Consider the following 18,843-nt stretch of genomic DNA (forward strand, 5'->3'; position numbering starts at 1 on the left):
GGAGGGGATCCCAGCCTTCCTGGGGAGCTATTTCAGACCCCACCACCTCCCTGAGGGCCCAGGTCCCCAAGCTGTTTCCTGGTCCCAGGTGCTGCCCCCACCCTGGAGCATCCCTCCAGGTGCCATTCACCATGGAAGGTGGCTGAGCTGGGGCAGCACCCTGGTAGCCCTGCTTTGAGTTGTCTCCTTCGAAAGAGGCGTCAGGACTCCTCATCCACTGGTGTCCCTGTGTCTCACCCAGTTCCTCCGTAGGAGCGAGGTTTTCTAGTAAGACACAGGGCAGGTGTGTTTGCTGAGGCAGAACATTTGTAAGGGTGAGTGTAAGGAGACTGGAAAGAAAAGACTTAAGAAAATGAAAAGTAAAACATGCTTCTAGTCTGTAATTCATGGCAGCCAAGTTGTTTTAGTGTATTTTATCAAAAGTGCTGTTTGGGTGGGACAGCCAGGAGGGACAGAGCCCAGGGGACTGTGCAGCTTTCACAGATTAACCCACTGCACAATCTTTCTTGCTTCTGGTTGCAGTCTCTTCATCCTTAGCTAGACATTAAGGATGATAATGCTCTTTGTCCAGATGTCCCTTCAAGTCTGAGACACCCTCTAATGTTTCTTCTGGTCTAGACACACACATGCATATAAAAATTTTCCATTGGTGTTTTTACCTCTGTTTTAATTTCCCCTCTTGCTCATCTTTTTATCCTGCCCTTGCTGAAAGCTACATACGAGGTGTTCCTGCAGGCTGTGGAGTGCAGCTGCAGGAGATGGTGCTGCTGGGTGCCTGCGGGGCCGAGCTGTTGCTAATGAAGGGTCTCCTGTTTGCCAGGGTGAAAATGGGGAGCTGCTACTGCACCTTACCGGATCGTGCTGACCGGGGCCCAGAGGAGGGCAGAGGCATGGGCCACAGTGGCAGCAAGCTTGCCTACACCATCACGGACGTGCCCCCTGGTACCTGTGCATTCTGCTGGGCATTCAGGTGTGACAGGTGGAGGCTGGGAGTGGGTGGAATTTTAATGGCTGTTCAGCTGGTTAATGGGGCTGAAAGCTGAATTTGGGAGTGCGTCACCTTCACTGGGCATGCATGGAGCTGTAGGACTGGATTTTGGTGAACTCAAGTCCTTCCAACAGCTCCTGAGCACAGACTGTTACCCTTGTGCCCACAGCTACGCCATGCCCCTTGAAGTGCAAATGGGAAGGCAGAGTCCCACGGCTGGAGCCAAATAGTTCATAGAACAGGTGGGATACACAAATGTCTAAGGGCTTCTGAACTTCTGCCTTCCCACGGCAATAAAAACTACGCAGAAGGGCCAACACTGCTTTGGGCTGGAGTCCTTGCCCAGGCGTGTTAAATGACCCAATGCCACCACCACCACCACCACCACAACAATGGGTACAGAGCCTCAGGCAAGAGAGACCTCAGAGAAACATTTGCACTCACTTTGCCTGCTTGCTCTCACCCCCTACCTTGGGATGTCCGCACCTTCTGGAAGAGTAGCGCCGACAGCTTTGTCTGCAGGTGCTGGGGATAAACGGGTTGTGTCTGACATGGTCTGGGGAGTCCAGAGCACGACAAAAAGTCTTTGGGCATGGAAAGCGGGAGAAGTTTGTGGGAGTGCATTACAGTTCTTATAGGTGCTTTGGAACAGCCCGTAACAGCACATTAAAGTTGCCAAAAAGGAGAATGAGTAACACGACTACTGCCCAAACACAAAGCTGTGAGTTACTTTTAGATTTCCCTCAACAACATGGTAATAATATACAGCCAGTTCTGTGTCCTTTTTCACCCAGTCTTTCTCTGTGGCTCCTAGCATTTCCTGACAGCCATGGGAGGGTCTCATAGCCATCCCACTGATCCTCTCCAGAGAGCTTTGCCTCCAGCATGACCTCCTCACCCAGAGCTACCTGATCAGCACCATCTTCTTTGTCTCAGGGATTTGCACCCTGCTGCAAGTCCTCTTGGAGTCAGGTAGGCCAAATGCAAGAAACGGGAGATGATAAAACACTTTGTAGATGCAATTATGACGTGCTCAGCCACCAGCCTGCTGTGGAGTTTGTCTGCCAGTGAGCATCCTTTGCTACCTTTCGGCAACCAGGGCACATGCCAAAGTATCCTGAAATCACTGTAGGTGATAACTTTGCACAGGTACCTTGCTGTTTCAACTTTTGCATCTCCTGGTACTTGATGTACCTTTATTTGTGCAGTAAATCTTCTTGCTCCTTACCCCAGTGATCCTCCAGCTGAGGCAGAACCCTTCTGATCTGGGCCCAGAATCAAGGGAGCACACAGCCTGTAGGAAACTTTGGGGCAGAGGATAACTGGGAGAAATTGGAGCCCATCTGCCACTCCTTAGGGAATCAGGGAGATGCTCTGCAGCATATCCCAATAAGCAGTAGCACTGTCGGATGCTCAGGATTCATGGTACAATCCGAATGTAAGCAAGGGAAATCCTCTTTACTGCTGAGCTGTCGAAGAGCCAGTGGTGAGGAGATGAGTGTGAAGTCGCCATTGCCTACCCAGAAAATGAAGTACTTAATAAGAGACACATGGCAAGCACTCCCCCATCGCCACAAAGACCCTGTCTTTGCTGGCCTTGCAAAGTTTCTTTTATTCCCCTGGACTGCCTCTCTTTTTCCACAGGCTATTCTGTCCTCCAATGTGATGGGAGCTCATGTTTCTTGTTTCAAAGGCAAAACCCGCACATTCTTTGGCTTCTGAATCTGAGAGACATGGTTAAAACTCTTCTACCATCAAATCACTGGTCAACTGCCAGATCCACAAAGTGTTTCACTCCTCCTGTTTCTCTCCCCAGTGCAACTTTTCCGTCTCTTTCTGTCTCAAGCAGTGGCCGTAGGCAAAGCTCTCCCCAGAGGATGCTCCCCTTCTCCTACATTAGTGAAGGAGGGGGGACACTTTGGCCATGAAAAAGAGAGAATCTGTTCTTCTCAGTTTGGTCAATTCCAGCTGGGGTGCATGACTGTGGCTGTGGCTGCTGGTAAGATTCAGGCTGGAGTCCTCCCATGCACCCCCCAAATGCCTCGTGAATACCGAAGAGCTGTGATGGCCCCTCCTTGCTGTTAGCCCAGGATGAAAGAGTAGCAGGGAGCTTCTCCCGTGGCTGAATAGCTAAATGAAGAACAACAAATCAAATTAAGAGGTAAGGAGTTGTTCCTGTAGGATAAGCTTGAATGGCTTTGGCTGTGCTGAGGGGACGATTGCCTTGTTGCTGGCCTCAACTATAATGTGTGAGGATATTCCTGCCAGAAAGGTGGGACTAAGCCTGTGGTGTGGCCAGAGGCAAACCAAGCCTGAGGAAACAGTTGGAAGCAGATGATTTTTTTTCTCTTTTTACTGTTTTCTCAAATACTGTAGTAGTTAATAACCATGAGCTCCCAAAAGACAGCCAGAAAAATGGTAAATAATGAGTCGGAGGGGATGCTTTTTCCTGGAAGACATCCGTGCTGCTCTCTGAGGCCCTGGGGAGCCCTCAGCCAAGTGCTCTGCACAGTTCCTGGTGTCCATATTTAAGAAAGACAAATAAAGAGGAGAAGAGGTATGGAGACAATCTGTTAATGTGGTACGGGGAAGGGAGACCATTCATCTTACAGAGGCTGGCCTGGTTAGCCCGGCAAAGTGGCAGCTCAGAGGGGTACGGCTGCAGCCCGCAACTAGTCTGGGATAGAAATGAGGGGAGGGATCAGGCAGGGAGAAACCATTTCTGCTGAAAGACAATGTTGGCACATGAACGAGCAGATGAGAACTGGTTATAGAGATGGGGAGATTCCCACCAAGAGCGAATGTGGAGCAGCCGTCCAGAAGCAGTAGCCAGGGAAAAGCCTGACCCACTGCAAACTGTGGCTTGTTTGTGTTACACAGCATGAAAAAGCATGACAGGTCCCAGGCGGTCACTGGACAGGCTATCTAAGAGCCTCTGGATGGGAGACACAGGTTGCTTGCCATTATGGTGAGCCCCCCTTAGCAAAGGCTTGGGCATCATGTGGTGATGATCAGAGCATAAATGCAGCTTTCCCTGGAAAGAGCTCGGCATGCCCATATGCATCGCCTTGGCACTCCAGTTTGCTCTGAGCCCACCCATGCCAGTGCCGACTGTGAAACAGCTTGAGGGCCAGCGCAGCAGGAGCTATAAATCTATTGTTCATTGGACAGTGATGGCACAAGGCCTCCTCTGTTTCTTTTTGTTTGTTTTTTTTTCCTCGCCCAGCAAAGTAAATAAGTGACGCCATGGACACTGATAATCAAATATAACTTACCGGCAAAGTCCCGACGGTGCTTCGGTTGTATGTGGCATGAGTAATTGTATAAACATTTGGTTTAAGTGACGAAGACATGGTGCTGTTACAGCTATGCCGTCTCTTATTTCCAGTGCTTTCCAGACAATGGTGGAAATACCTCTGATTCAGGGAAATCTGTGCCCTGCCGAAGCACTCATCTGGCTCTGCTGCCCTGTGGCTTTTCTGCGCAGGCACCATGAGAGCTCCTGGCACAAGGAGAGGTTGCTTTGGGGGCTGCTTCCAGGGATGATTTCTAAACGGAGGAAGCCAAGACACCTCGGAGGTTTCCCTCAGCTTGTTCAGAGCTGCTGTGCCAACCTGTGCCCTTGGGATTTCAAGCACACTAGAGGAACGGCCAAACAACTTGCACTGCAACTGGGACCTAATGCCTGCAGTGGCTTCTCTGTCTCCGTTTCTCCCTGTGCAGAAGGAGAGGAGGCTGGTGCAGGAGCTTGCAGGAGCACCAGCTTCGCGGTACAAAGCTCTGTAGAAAACTGGTGCTGAGCACCTCCGGAGGCGTGAGCTCCTTACGAGCCTGAGGGCTTTCCAGACTGAAAGTTACTCCAAGCCAGGAGGCACACGGCATGGGGGCAGAGCCAAGGTCTCACCCAGCCAGCACGCTCAGACTCGTCCGGGCAGGTCTCCTTTCCAGCATTGGTGGAAAGAGGGCAGAGTCATCAGCTTTAAAAAAAAAAATTGTACTAAAACCCAAGTCACATTTTCTACTGCCCTCAGTCTGAGGATGACTGTGACGTGGGGTGTAGACAGTGCATGGCCTTGTGTTCAGGAGCAGGTCGTGAGGAAATGGAGACAGCTGAAGGGGACAGAGGAAGCAACTGGATATTGGAAGATTTGGGCCTAGGTTGATGCTGAGCTTTTCTTCAGAGTCTCGCCATCTTTCTTCCTTGGTCTTTTCCCCTCCTTCAGCTTTTTTCCTTTGCTTGTTGTTTTACTCTGTGCAGCTCCATGGTCTAGTCACACCTTAGGAGGAACACTTTCTTCTTCACGTGGGGCAGCAGAGTTTGACTCCAGCACTGATAAGCCTCTTCAGTGGCAGTGTTTGAACCTGAGCTCTTCCTTCCCCCAGTATGTTGCTCTTGAGTGCGATGGGCAGCAATGCCCACCCATGGTCAGCGATGGAGACCTGCCAGAGCATTTCAAAAGATACTGCCAGAGGCTGAGCGCAGACCGATTTTTAAATTTATTTCACTTTCCTTTCAATCACCCCTACAAAGCTGGGTTTCTAATATTCTTGCTCGTCATGTTTTCCCTCTGCTCACCTTCCAGGTTGCCTATTATTCAAGGAGGGACTTTTGCATTCCTGACCCCCAACCCTGGCTATGCTGTCTCTCCCCAAGTGGAAGTGCCCGGCCTGGACACAGAACATGACCCTGGTGAATGCCTCTTCACCAGAATTCATCGAAGTCTGGCAGACACGGATGCGAGAGGTATATTACATTTTCAGCGACACTTGCTCTGTATGAGGTCTGTTCGCTTTCAGAAAAGCACCTGACCATGGCAGGGCTGTCAGTGCTGGAGAACCACCATCCCAAATGGACTTTGGCCCTCACCCTGTTGCAGCTTCCTAACTAAGCATCTATTCTCCATTAGGAAAGCAGATGCTTCGCAGCTGCTGAACAGAGGACATGTAGATCTCAGGTGATTTATGGTTCCTGCAAAATCTCCACTGTCCAGCCAGATCCTTTCTCCACGAAGCGTGGTTAGCCTTGAAGAAGGAAGGGAGAGAAGATGTTCCAAGGAAGGTTCAGAGAGAGGCTACAAAGATGATCCGAGGGCTGGAGCACCTCTGCTATGGAGACAGGCTGAGAGAGTTGGGGCTGTTCAGCCTGGAGAAGAGAAGGCTCCGGAGTGATCTTATAGCAGCCTTCCAGTAGCTAAAGGGGGCCTACAAGAAAGCTGGAGAGGGACTTTTTAGAAGAGTGTGTACTAATAGGACAAGGGGTAATGGATTTAAACTGAGAGAGGATAGATTATAAGGAAGACATTTTTACAATAAGGGTGGTGAAACACTGGAACAGGTTGCCCAGAGGAAGGTTGCAGGGGGGTTGGAACTAGATGATCTTAAAGTCCCTTTCAGTCCAAACCAGTCTGTGATTCTATGATTCTATGGCCTTGTCTAAGCACAGGAAATCTAGTAAAAAGAAATGCAAGGGCAGAGCTTACAGTGAATATTAAGGAAAAAGTGCATTCTTAGGTAGTCAAAAGAGAGGAAGAAAGGTCAGGGATCTCAGTGCCTTGTCCTACATGTATTGCCTCATCAGAGTAGGTGGCTAACTTGCCTCTGTTGATCCATACATTGGGGAGCTTTGCAAAGTGCTCGGCAAGCGTGACCTCACGAAGGATTTGCTGTGTGACACAGGTCTGCCCTCCCTGCTGACATTCATAAATCTGCTACGAGGGCAGTGCCGCCTTCTCTGTTCAGGCTGGGTGCTTCATCCCAGCCCCTCTGTGTATCTCTTCCCTTCAGAGCCAGGGGAGGGAAGGTGCTGAGCACTGCAGAGGGCCCAGCCTGGATTTATCACCGAATCTGCTAAAGGCAAAAGAGCAGGCCTCACCCCTGAGTCCCCTTCCTGGAGCTGATGTTGAGCAGCAAATGGCATTTCAGGATGTAATTGCTGGCTACTGGCAGTGATTGTCAAACACAGGAAAGTTCAGGGTGATAAATGTGTCCCCAGAGGCAAACCGATACTTGGAAAAAAACAGAGGCTGTCATGACCCACCTGCCCTACCAGTGTGCTAATATGCCCCAAGTCCTTCCCAGATGGGAGATGAGTGGTGACCAAGGCCCTACTCCATTTTCGGTTCAAGAGCTCTTCTCCTGCATTTTGGGAGAGCAGGAAGAGAGAGTGTAGGGAAGCTGATGCATGCTTGGTTGCCCAAGAGGCCAGGGCGGAAGGGGTGTCTGGAACAAAATTAGGCCTGATGAGGACTAAGTCCATCATCTAAGGCTAGCAGTTGTGTGTTGGTGCTTTGGTGGTCCTTCCCCGCATGTGATCTCCAGCCAGGCTTGCTGCAGTGGGCAGGAGGCCTCCATGCCCATCTGTCACGGGAGGCTGACCCTGGCTCTCACAAGGGATTTGTACCGACTTACGAAGGACAAGCTCAGCAGCTGGAGCTCCTTTCACCTCTGCTCTCTCCTTCCGTTTTTCCAGGTGCAAGGAGCTATCATCGTAGCTTCCTGCTTTCAAATCTTCGTTGGATTTTCTGGCCTGGTTGGATTTCTGAGGAGGTTCATTGGCCCCCTGACGATTGCCCCCACCATCACCTTGGTCGCACTACCTCTCTTTGACTCTGCTGGGGACGACGCTGGGCAGCACTGGGGCATAGCATTCATGTAAGTCCCACATCCCCACGGGAAAAGCTGCATACACAAACCGCCTACCTCTAATTTGAAACCATGTGTTGCAGTTTGTAGCAGGGTTCCCCTGGGTTCGAGGTTTATTCGTTGAGCGATAACATGTGGCAGGCTTTGTCAGACAGCATCATGGCACAGTTTCCCACCCAGGAGCTTAGGCCCTTCAGCAACAAAGCAAAACCCAAAAATGAGTTTAAAAAAAAAAAATCTGACTTTGTGAAAATTTGAAGTTCACAGAGCAGTAGAGAAACAAGTCTTTCCCGTGTATGGTTCCTGGGGGCAGTCCCCATCAGTTATCTATGCATATTGTCTTACACAGCCGTTATGTAAGTTAAGAAGACATTCATAAAATGACAAAGTTGAGCACTCAGAGGTAGGTATTCCTTGAGTTAAAATAGCTAGTGCTTTATGTATTGTTTTCACATGATGAGGAGAAATTGTTTTCTCCACAGACAGAGAAAAGCATGTGGCTTTGCAGCATTGAGTGCTCTTTCAGGGACATTTGGTGTACTTGCCCTTGTGCACGAGTGTGCGAGTGTGCTTGGTGGTAGAATTTCCTTGGTATTTCAGCAATGAATTTAAAAAGTAGGAATGCCACTGCATGGTTCCCTGCAGATGTGGCACCTTCAGAGCCTTAATGCGGACTTCAGCTTGGGATAACATGCAGCAGGAGTAGGTTGTTATTCTCTTTATGGGCTCCCATCAGTTTACTAGTGCTTTCAGAGCTGCCTTTGGAGACTCAGGAGCCGGCTTGACTGCAGCCCCAGGAATGCAGCGTGCTGTTGTGGGGATGTGCTCCAGTCCACCTCTCTCCTTTTATCTTCTCCTCTCTGCACCTGCCCTCTTAAGCCCCAAACCCCACCTCTCTTCTCCACCTCCAGTTCCTCACCTAACTGGTTTCTTCTACCAGCACCCCATATGACCCCAAACCCTGGCCTGCCCCCCAGCTTTCCTTTCACCATTGGTTTCTCCACCACTTCTCTGGCTTGTTGTCCTCATTCTCCAGCTCTGATGATTTGTCCTAGCCTCTTTGCTTAGCCAGTCTAAATTTTCCCTTAAAAATTTGTATCCTTCTCTGGACTATTTCTGTTTCTGCCTCCTTTCTCCAGTCACTGGCTACTAACTTCATTCCCTCGCTCGACCACTTTGCCCAGCTGTGCTATTAATGGGGTCCCAGTTCTCCAGACCACGTCCCTGTTTTCAACCCTGGTCACCCTTTCTGTCCTGTTCATTCTGTCTCATCTTCTACCTGTGCAAATTCCAGTCCTTTCTTTCCTGACTCAGACACCTTTAGCCCCAGCCTGATCATTCTGCTTTGAGCTGTCTGAGTTTGGCATCCTCTTTTGCTGCCTGTTCCATGCTCCCTGGGTGCGATTAGGAAAAAGGAGAAGAGAGATGGAGAAGGCAGAAGACATGAGCCACGTGGTCTCAGCCTTGCTGTCCAGCCCCCTCACATCCAGAGCCCCCATCATGGGTGCTACCCGCTGTTTCCTCAAGAAACTCGTCTAGTGCGTACTCAGTCGCATACACAGGTCATGGCTGAGCAAGGCCTGGACGTACTCAGAAAGCTCAGGAAACTTTTATGAGCTGCAAATGCTAAAGCCTGAGATGTTCTGCTAACTGCTTGGGACCTGGGATGAATGATCATTGTTACAGAACGGATCACAGTTGAGCAGGTTTTTGTGAGAAAGAGCAATATCTTTCACCCCAAAGAACAGGTTCTACTAAATCCCAAATTTCTGGTCCGGGTCATAAGCAGACTCTTTACTGCTCAAGGCAAAACGACCTTCTCATACAAGCTATACTATGTCTATTTCCTGAACATCACTCTCTGAAATAGGTTTGGGATATGTTTTTCCAGAAATATTTTGGCTTGAGGCAGACGTTTCCATGGAAATTTCATCCTGAATGGGTAAAGTTAGGCAGAATTATAAGCAGCTGATGCTATAAATGCTAAAATGCTATAACAATAGCATTTGTTAATGGAATGTGTCAGGCATTCTGAATAATAAGCAGTGACACCTACCCGAGGTAGACGAGGGCCATGCGGTGATTCATAAGGCTGCGGAGCACCTTTGTTAGTGCAAATGCACAAAACGTGCACTGACACAGTCTGTCTGGCCTCTGCAGCTTTAGAAACCACGAATGGAAACCAGTTCCTCCTCAGACTTTCTGCCTCCAGTCATTCAGTGCTTTGAATCGTGATTGATACATAATCTTTGGCTGTCTGTCGTGGCGTGTCTTTGCAGAGAGGTGAGGTCAGCGTTTCCTTTGCCCTGCTGGTATTCTGCCTGCCCGTGAATATTGCACCTATAGCTCGTCACCTTTTCACGCATGGAAAACTGCCAGTTTTCCATGCACTGTCAATGCACTTGGTGGGTGCGATCGATTTCTCACCAAATCCTATCCGGATTAATTCACTCAAAGCATACAATTCAGATTTGTTATAAAAAGACGAGGAGCCATTCAGAGGCCTGGTTAACATAGGAGGAAGATGTCCAAGGTCTTCTACCAGCTCAGCAGTCACAGTGGGGTGCCCAGTCTCTGCCCTCTCACTGCATATCGCAGCGCCCTTCTTGCTTCATCTGGTCACCCTTTCTCGGAGGAAGACACACCGGGGACAGACAGGGCTTGCTGTGAGCACTGCTGCCGTTCGCGGGAAATGAGTCCTACTCGAAGGATGAGAGGGGAGCTGCACCTCATGGTTGCTTCCACCAGAATGAGCCCTGGGTGCTGCCAGGGGCACATGTGAGCACCCCTGCCTTGGAGGACCCCTCTGCTGCGCAGCCCTCACAGACCAGAGGGCTGTTCTCTCTCCTTCTTGGCTGGCTGGGAGAGCTCTTTGGGCACCATGTGCAGCCCACAATCCACCACATTTTTTTCTTTCAAAACAGGGACTTGCACAAACAAATCAAATCCTCTTTCTTTTCTCTGTGCCACATACGATGTTTTTGCCACTTGCAGAGCAGCGTAGGTAAACCTGAAATCAGGAAACCAATAAATCCTATATTTCCAGTGTATCTGAATTACACAGAGGTTCAGGGACAGATTCCTACATAGCCTGCCTGGCCCTTGCATATCTCTCAGGTTTTTCTTTTACTCAAGTGTCATTTTTAAGCTCTGGCAACTGTGTCACACCCAATGATGTGCCATCTGGGGGGGTCAGTTTTGAAAGAAAAGGGGAAAAAAAAATGTTTGCAACTGCAGTAGAGCTGTTGGTAGAGTATGATGGAGAGCTTGTTCCACCCCAGGCTTGCTAAAGTGGGAAGCTACCTTCTGGTGCTGAGAGCCTGGATTTTGGGGTCCTCTGGAGTCCTGGGTCCTTGGGTAGCAGGTCTTCAGTTAATGTGGGGACAGGCGGGACCCACTTTGTCTCATGGTCTGGTTTTCCCTCCTCCTAGGACTATTTCTTTCATAGTTCTGTTCTCTCAATACCTGAAAGATGTCCCTGTGCCGCTGCCGTCTTACCAGAAAGGCAAGAAGTGCCACTTCTCCCCGGTCTACCTCTTCCAGATCTTCCCGGTATGTTGGGGTTCCCAATAGCAGAGGGACCAGCCTCACCCATCCCGGGCTGCCTGGGCTCTTTCCACTTGTGTCCAGCCAAGTTAATGCTTCCCAGCCCAGCCTACACAGCGAGTGGGCAGAGGAGGAGAAGGTTTCCTTCACCTAGCATGTGGAGAGGGAAGGAGGGAGGGAGGGCCACCAGGACCCCTTGCTATCCCTTTGCCTCCATCCCATGTGCAAGGGAAAGGGTCAGGCAGGGAGACACCTTGCCCCCCACAGCCATGCCAGAGACGTGGCCATGCCCTAACCAGACCTCACTGCTGCATGTGATGGGCAGGTGCTGCTGGGGCTCTCCCTGAGCTGGCTGCTCTGCTACGTGCTGACGGTGACCGATGTCCTCCCCACGGACCCCACCGCCTACGGTCACCTGGCCCGGACGGACACCCGTGGGGACGTTTTGTCCCAGGCTCCCTGGTTTCGGCTTCCTTACCCAGGTACCACTGCCTCCCATCTCCCCATCCCGCTGTGCTGCTTCCCAGTCCAGCTTGCACCTCTGCTTATGGCTAGCAGGGGGAGATGAAATGCCAAAAATAAGGCAAACACCCACCCACAATAGATTTCAGGGCAAACGTGTCCCACTGGCCTGAACCCAGCTCTTACTTGCAGGCCAGTGGGGAGTGCCAACCATCAGCCTGGCTGGATATTTGGCATCTTAGCCGGGGTGATTTCCTCCATGCTGGAGTCTGTGGGAGATTACTACGCCTGTGCCCGCCTGTCCGGGGCCCCGCCGCCGCCGAAGCACGCCATCAGCCGTGGGATCGGGGTGGAAGGCATCGGCTGTCTCCTGGCCGGGGCCTGGGGGACAGGGAACGGCACCACATCGTACAGCGAGAACGTGGGGGCTCTGGGCATCACCAAGGTGAGCCTCACTGCAGCAGGGTGACTGCAGAGCCCTGGCCTTCCCAGAGGTTTCTCCAGGGGGTGTATGTACAAAGGAATGGTTGCACATGAGTATGTACTGGACCTGAGATGTGATCTGAGCCCGCCTCCTGCAAGGCACGCTGGAAAATATGCCCTGACACATTGGTGACCACCTTGGCAGTGCTACGAATCATCTAACAGAGGTGGCCAGTCCCTCTCTTTCTCAAGGAGAGGAAAAAGAGAATATATAATAAGACTTCAAATTCCAGAATTTTTATCACCCAAGGATGGCAATCATGTGAAAAAGAGACTATTTCTTGGGATTATAAATGTGATGACTAAGTTTTATGTTTTACCTCTCTATAAAAGTTTTGTGAATCCTTAAGTATCTTATTGCTCTTATACAGGAAAGAAATTTCCAGAGATAAGTTTGGCAATCAGATCAGAGGTTTTCAGTAAGTTATATGGCCAGGGGACAGGTACATCCAGCAGCCAACTGGAAAACATTTTTAAATCATTGTCAAATAAGGAATGTCATGTCAGCAGAGCTGTGAGTCAGTAACAGACCCAGAATTTCACTTATGGCTCCCAATCTATAATACTGCTTATTTCATTGGATTTTATAAACCTCACTCATGATAACAGTTTTTCACAGACTGAAGCATTAGTGTTTGACCGAGGCGGCTGCTTCCAGCAACAAGGGCTGCCTGGATGTCTGCATGGAGTCCAGTTTAGCCTGTCACCCCGTGTACCTTGTCACTATGAAATCTGTGCATACCGGCTATATACCTGAGCCTGTACTTTCCTGACAGGTAGTTTACTGCATACATCGTATATATGGGATGCAGCATAGTGCAGAAGTGCCCAGACTCACAATTACGCGTTCTCTCCATGTATGCCAAGTCCTTCAGGTGGATGCGCCATCCTTGCTGGTTCAGGAGAGATGCTTCCCTTAGACCCCACCTCTGCTCACCTTGTGCACACTTAAGAGACCAGAAAATACGGCCTTATCCCAGTCAAGCTTAAATAAGTGTAAAGACTCTGGCTGGGATAGTTGTGGATGCTGAGAGCGCAAGGCACGTTTCACTTGTTTGATATTATTATTTTTTTTTTTTTTATGTGGGAAACACATTTTTCCGTAACAAATGGAAACACAAGGGACCTCTTTCCTCTGCTTAAACAGAGGTGTCCAGCACCACCTGAAACATCTTTGGAGATCTCAGATATCCACAGGGGCTGTCAGATAAGGCAAAGAAGAAGCTGCTAGCAGCTGCCAAGATGCAACATCTTAGATGGCACCAGGCACCTATGTTTAAGCTGCTTGATCAAGCCCAGCACACCAGTATTGAGTTCTCATTTCCAAGAAAAGAAGACGAGAATTTTAAGGAGAGGTAAAGACCTCAGAGTTACCATATACATAGCAGGAAACCATGCAGTTTCTTCAACCTTAAAAAAGAGAACAATTTTCTTGTTTTCCTGACATAATTGAAACAAACTCTGAACTAGAGGCTTTAGCAGCATATGCTCACAGTTGCGGTATCAGTAGATTAGTTAATTTGCCTTTAAGGCCAACTCCATGTACTGGGTAATTCGACATTTTGGCAAATTAAGAATCTGAAGCTTTATTCTAATCCTGGAACAAACAGGTCAATTGGCTTTTATTAAATTACAGTTTTGATGGTAATGGTGTCCCAAGGTTTTAAGCCAAGGAATATAAAAAGCCCACCTGAGGGCAATGCATGATTTATTTTGAAACTTCCCACCAATCTTTTTCATTTATCTTTCACAATCAAGTAAGACTTAAAATATTTTAAAGGGACATATTTAAGAAAAACTTAAAAAGATACAATACTATTTACTGGGATTGTTTTTGATGAAAGCGTTCACAAAAAGCTGTTCCTGTAAATATGACATTCTTCAGATATTTAAAGGAAGATATTAAAATATTTAATTGAATTATAAAATGTTTGCAGAGGATTACAGAGTTTCCCTGCCTAAGACATGAACATTGTAAATCTTAGCATGATTCTTGCAGCACAAAGCTGCCCAAGCTTTGGTGTGGCAAGCCATATCTTGAATAGAAAGTCTAATAAGTATTGCTGCTTTTCTTTTTAGTTTCTGTAGTCTGTAAATGACTAATCTCTTTGCTTGGCAGATACTATTTTTCTTTCCTATTCACATGCTCTAACAGATCTGAATGAAAGGCATGGCTTGGTGCTTCATCCTGTCTTTGTTGTAGTGCCCAACTATAAAAAGGCCACCCTGGATCTTCCTAGGGAAAAAAAAAAAGAGAAAAAAAAATGGTTTTACTGAAGCTAGATGGGTGATGAGAGATAGGGACAGACAAAGAGACTTCCTCGCTGCTTATTAGCCATTTGTTAGCCATGGAAAGGATATATCAGATCCCAGAGCTCAGGGTTGGAGCAGCCAGCCAGCTTTGGTCTCTCAAGTTTTGGCCTCCAGGGAATGGGAGGGATTGGTGTGGGACACCTCATTGAAAGCCATTTTTAGATGGCAATCCAAACACTGATGGAAGGATTGTCCAGTGAATTGACTGGGTGGTTGCCGCGCCAGCCCGTGCATATGCCAAGACATTTCTAGGCTGGAATGGGAGCAAAGCTGTGTGTGGGGATTACTGTGCTCTTAATTTAATAATAAACTTTTGTTTAACAGCAAACTGTTAAAGTCCTGACAACAGTCAGAAAGAGGATAAGGTTAAGTAAAATAGGTGTGGATCCATGATTGCTCCCAGAGTGACTTTTATGATAAATATTTGCTAGTGTGCAAATACAGATGCTTCCTCAGCAGCGCGAGCATCCCAACTCAGTGGCAGCTGCATCCGAACCTGCAACTGAATGTGCCATCGAGTGCTTGGCCGGAGGGGCAACCCCTTGCCCGGCAGGTTGGCACTGGAGCCTGCCATCCCTCGCCTCTCCGTGCTGGTCGATGCGTGACTGCCTCCTCTCCCTCTCGCCCCAGGTAGGGAGTCGAATAGTGATCATCGCTGGTGCCTGCGCGATGCTCCTGAGCGGCATGTTCGGGAAAGTCGGGGCGATGCTCGCCAGCATACCCACCCCTGTGATTGGAGGCATGTTCCTTGTGATGTTTGGAGTTATCACGGCAGTGGGGATTTCCAATTTGCAGGTAAGAGCCATGCAAGTGCTATTTCATCCCAAGGGAAGGGGGCTTTCGTTTCAAGTCAGGTTCTTAACAGGCTGAGTCAGACATAGCCACGCTGCAGCAAATGCAAACATTAGCGTTGGCTGCTTCTTGGGTGAAGACGAGGGCATGTACCCAGAGGGGCTACATCGCAGAGGGCTTCGTGGGCAGGGCAGGGTTTGCTGGCACCAGGGGCAGCAGGATCACTAACGCCCCAGCAGCACCAGGGCTGCTGCCCGGGTCCACTCCTGCATGTGGTGTTTACATGCAAGCATGTGTCATGAACACAGCAGTAATCCACAGATTTGGTTAATTCCAAATGTAACGTATGCAATATCTCTGTGCAGTACACAGATATGAACTCCTCCAGAAACATCTTTATCTTCGGATTTTCTGTATTTGCTGGCCTCACGGTTCCCAACTGGGCAAGCAAAAATAGCACACTGCTGGAAACAGGTAAGAAACTACATCAGAAGCATTTTCTGTAGCATAAAACAGAAACAAAGGCTGATCCAGAAAAATCTTTTAAAATGCAGTTTTTCCTGGTAAGAGATGGGGTCACAATCACACACTCTTTAGATGGTCTGCATCACTGAGCTGTTTTGCTATGTCAATTATCCCTCACAGAGAAACATCACGCCTGATTAACTTGTGGTGAAATCCCATGCTTAATATACCTATATTTCTTTGGGAACTGAAGCTCGTGCATTTGTAGGGAACTGCTTGGTGTTATGTCGTGGAGGTGCAGAACATGTCTGGAGCAGAAGGCGGCTTTTCTCGGACAGTGCTGCAGTCTGCCCTGTTAATAGGCTCTTAATGTATTTATGAGTCACCTCCTGCCCACTGGCAGCTGGGTCAGTGAATAATTATGCAGAATAAAACTGTACGTCTGAAACTGGCAGTAAGATCAATCTCCTTTGCATTGCCAAATCTTAAGCTCTGCTTTGAGATTTGCAAGTCTTGTCTAAACAAGTGTGCAGCTTGCAGCCTCTTGGCACAGTGTATGTTGCTGGTCAAACATATGTGTCTCTGCACCAGTATCCAAAGCTTTGTTTTTCTGCTAGGAGTCATCCAGCTGGACCAGGTGATCCAGGTGCTTCTCACCACTGGCATGTTTGTGGGTGGACTCCTGGGGTTTATCCTTGATAACACCATTCCAGGTAGGATTTGCTGAAACGAGCTAAGTTACTAGTTTGTGCCTGCCCCAGGGTTTGTTTCCTAGTGTTTTTTGTCTTCATGACTACTGCTCTATGGGTCGAAGTTGTGGTAGCAACCATGAAACACTGTGTGAGTGAACTCCTCCCAGAGAGGGGTGAGGAGCAAGATACATCACTGAAACGGTCTCCGGCTGGAAAACAGCAGCTTTTCAAAAACTAACTCATTTTTCAGGAAAATTTTAATTTTTCAGTCTGAGGAAAAGTTTTATTTGGGAAAAACGTCTTTTAGGGAAAATGCCAGCCTAGAGCCATGTTGCTGGTTGAAAGGAAAGAGAAAGGCAACTACAAGAAGAGGAAGGAGCCAGCGCATGCCTCCTTATGAGAGCTGCTAAAACTGAGGCTGAACTGGTGCCACAGCCGTGGAAAGCAGTAGGAAAGGCTGATGGCCAAAGATAGAATATAGCAGCTGCAGCTGGTCCTCACTGACACCAAAGAGCTGCTGATTTTCATCAAGCCTGGGGAGGGGTGGCATAAGAATAGGAGAGGAAACCCTCTTCTGCTACAGAAAAAGGTCAGGAAGGGCACTCTGTTAACCAGAGTCTTTTACTGTCTCAGGCTTCTTGGAAAGCCAATCTCCTTTTGGCTCATTAATTTTCTTGTAGCCCTTGATCTTCAGCTCCTCTAGGCAGAACTGCCAGGTGTGCTCACTCTCACTCCCTTTCCCAAGAGGGACTCAGCTACTGCAACAATTCCAGGCATTTAGGAACTCCTTGGCTAGGGTAATGCCTGTGACTGACTGATAATGGCTAGCTCAACCTTACTCCCCTGCTCCGTGGTATCTGGGCAGTTAACAGCCAGCCTTGCTTTCCAAGCACTGTATGACCCCTGCTTTCAACAGTTCTTGGATGCCCCATGGCTTGTGAAAAACTTGTCTTGCTATACTTGATTCCCGTGGAAAGCAGTGGAGAAGACTTCTTATCTGGAAGCTGTTCCAGGCAGATGGGTATTGCCTAGAAGCTTGTTAATGAACTTTTGTAAAGAGCTTTGGAGCTAGAAGGGTTGAAGTGCAAGAAATCTGTATGGTGCGCTTGGATTTTAGAAGTGGGTGCAAGGCATGCAAGGTAGTCCCATGCTCAGAATACCCACTGTTTTAAACACAGCGATCTTATTTTTGCTGTTGCAGGAACACAGGAGGAGCGGGGGCTCCTGGCATGGAAGAACAGCCACAAGGGAGAGGCAGACAACTCTCAGCTCGTTTCCAAGGTCTATGATCTCCCCTTTGGCATAGGCACCAAACGCTGCGCTGTCTCTTGGTTTCGGTTTCTCCCCACTTGCCCCAAAAGACTACCTGGCAGCAAGAGAACGGATGAACTGAAGGCTGCTGGACAGGAAAGCAGCGTTAAAGCAAGTTCAGAAAGAGACTCCGAGATAGGTGCTGATACAAGGATATAAGCACCTGGCCTGCAAGTGAACTCAGCTCAGAAGCAGAGGTCTGAAAGGCGTGTCTGCAGCCCCCGTCATTTGAACATGAGCTGGCAGCTGTTAGAGGCTGGAGCAGGAGAACGGTAACGTCTTTCTCTTCCCAGCTCTGCTCCCTGCACTGCTGGTGTCCTTGAGTCATTTTACTCCTCTCTGCTCCTACCTGCCCACCTCTGGGAAGAATATAATCCCTCTTTGAGGAACACCAAAGCCCAGGAAATGCCTAGGAAAGATGTTCAGTTTCCTTCCTTGCACTAAGCCTTGGAGACCTCAAGGAGCAGCTGTTCCTTCACTTCAAGGTGAAGCAGAGCTCTTTCTGTCCCCTGTCCTGGCGGCTCAAGGGGCCACAGAAGAAGGCATCCTTGATGTTAGCCCTGTACCACTCTCAGGCATTCCTTGGGTTGAGGTTAATCTCCACCACCTTAAAGATCTGTAATGGCAATGTTAATCTCTCTGCTTATGCTTTACATCTCATCCTGGCCAAGGGGAAGGAGTGGGCACCTCTAAGTCGTGATTAATCTCATTCCATATTCCCATAATTTAAAGTCAGTCAAATTAATGTTGTTGTAAGAGAGGCATCTGAGGTTAATGGGACGGATTGTCTTCTGAGCATGCCTCTCTCACCTTAGACCGCAGAGGGAATCTAGAGACTTTACTTAGGTTCTTGACCTAACAGAAAAACCCAGGTTTGCTGACATGAATCCCACCTGGGGTGCTGGGATCAGTCTCAGGGGAGCAAGCTTCCCCAGGGCACAAACCCTACAAAGCTCAAGGAATCGTCATCAAAGATGAAGGAGAAAACTCTTCTGCTAACAATCCGATGCATCCCTGCTACTGCTATGTCCTGTGTCCCCCACATCATACCTGTTTGATCTGGTGTGGTGATTGTAGTGTGGCAACCACTTCTGTGGGAAACGGTTTGCAGGTTCTTACTCCTTTCAATTATCAGCAGAAAGAGCTGTA

General features: G+C 48.8%; 1 protein-coding gene across 1 annotated transcript; it reads left to right on the forward strand.

Moving 5' to 3' along the window:
• Positions 1-758: 758 nt before the first annotated feature.
• Positions 759-17,853, forward strand: LOC104380775 (solute carrier family 23 member 1). The gene is given in 16 exon segments (XM_086610734.1): positions 759-933; positions 936-970; positions 1,803-1,823; positions 1,825-1,955; positions 2,488-2,493; positions 5,572-5,611; positions 5,613-5,732; positions 7,458-7,639; positions 11,062-11,182; positions 11,502-11,658; positions 11,831-11,863; positions 11,866-12,083; positions 15,065-15,229; positions 15,592-15,700; positions 16,309-16,404; positions 17,585-17,853. Coding segments are annotated over 16 exon segments (1,878 nt in total).
• The last annotated feature ends 990 nt before the right edge of the window (positions 17,854-18,843 follow it).

Source organism: Tauraco erythrolophus, chromosome 4 (assembly GCF_009769465.1).
Source record: "Tauraco erythrolophus isolate bTauEry1 chromosome 4, bTauEry1.pri, whole genome shotgun sequence".
Classification (NCBI taxonomy): Eukaryota; Metazoa; Chordata; class Aves; order Musophagiformes; family Musophagidae; genus Tauraco; species Tauraco erythrolophus.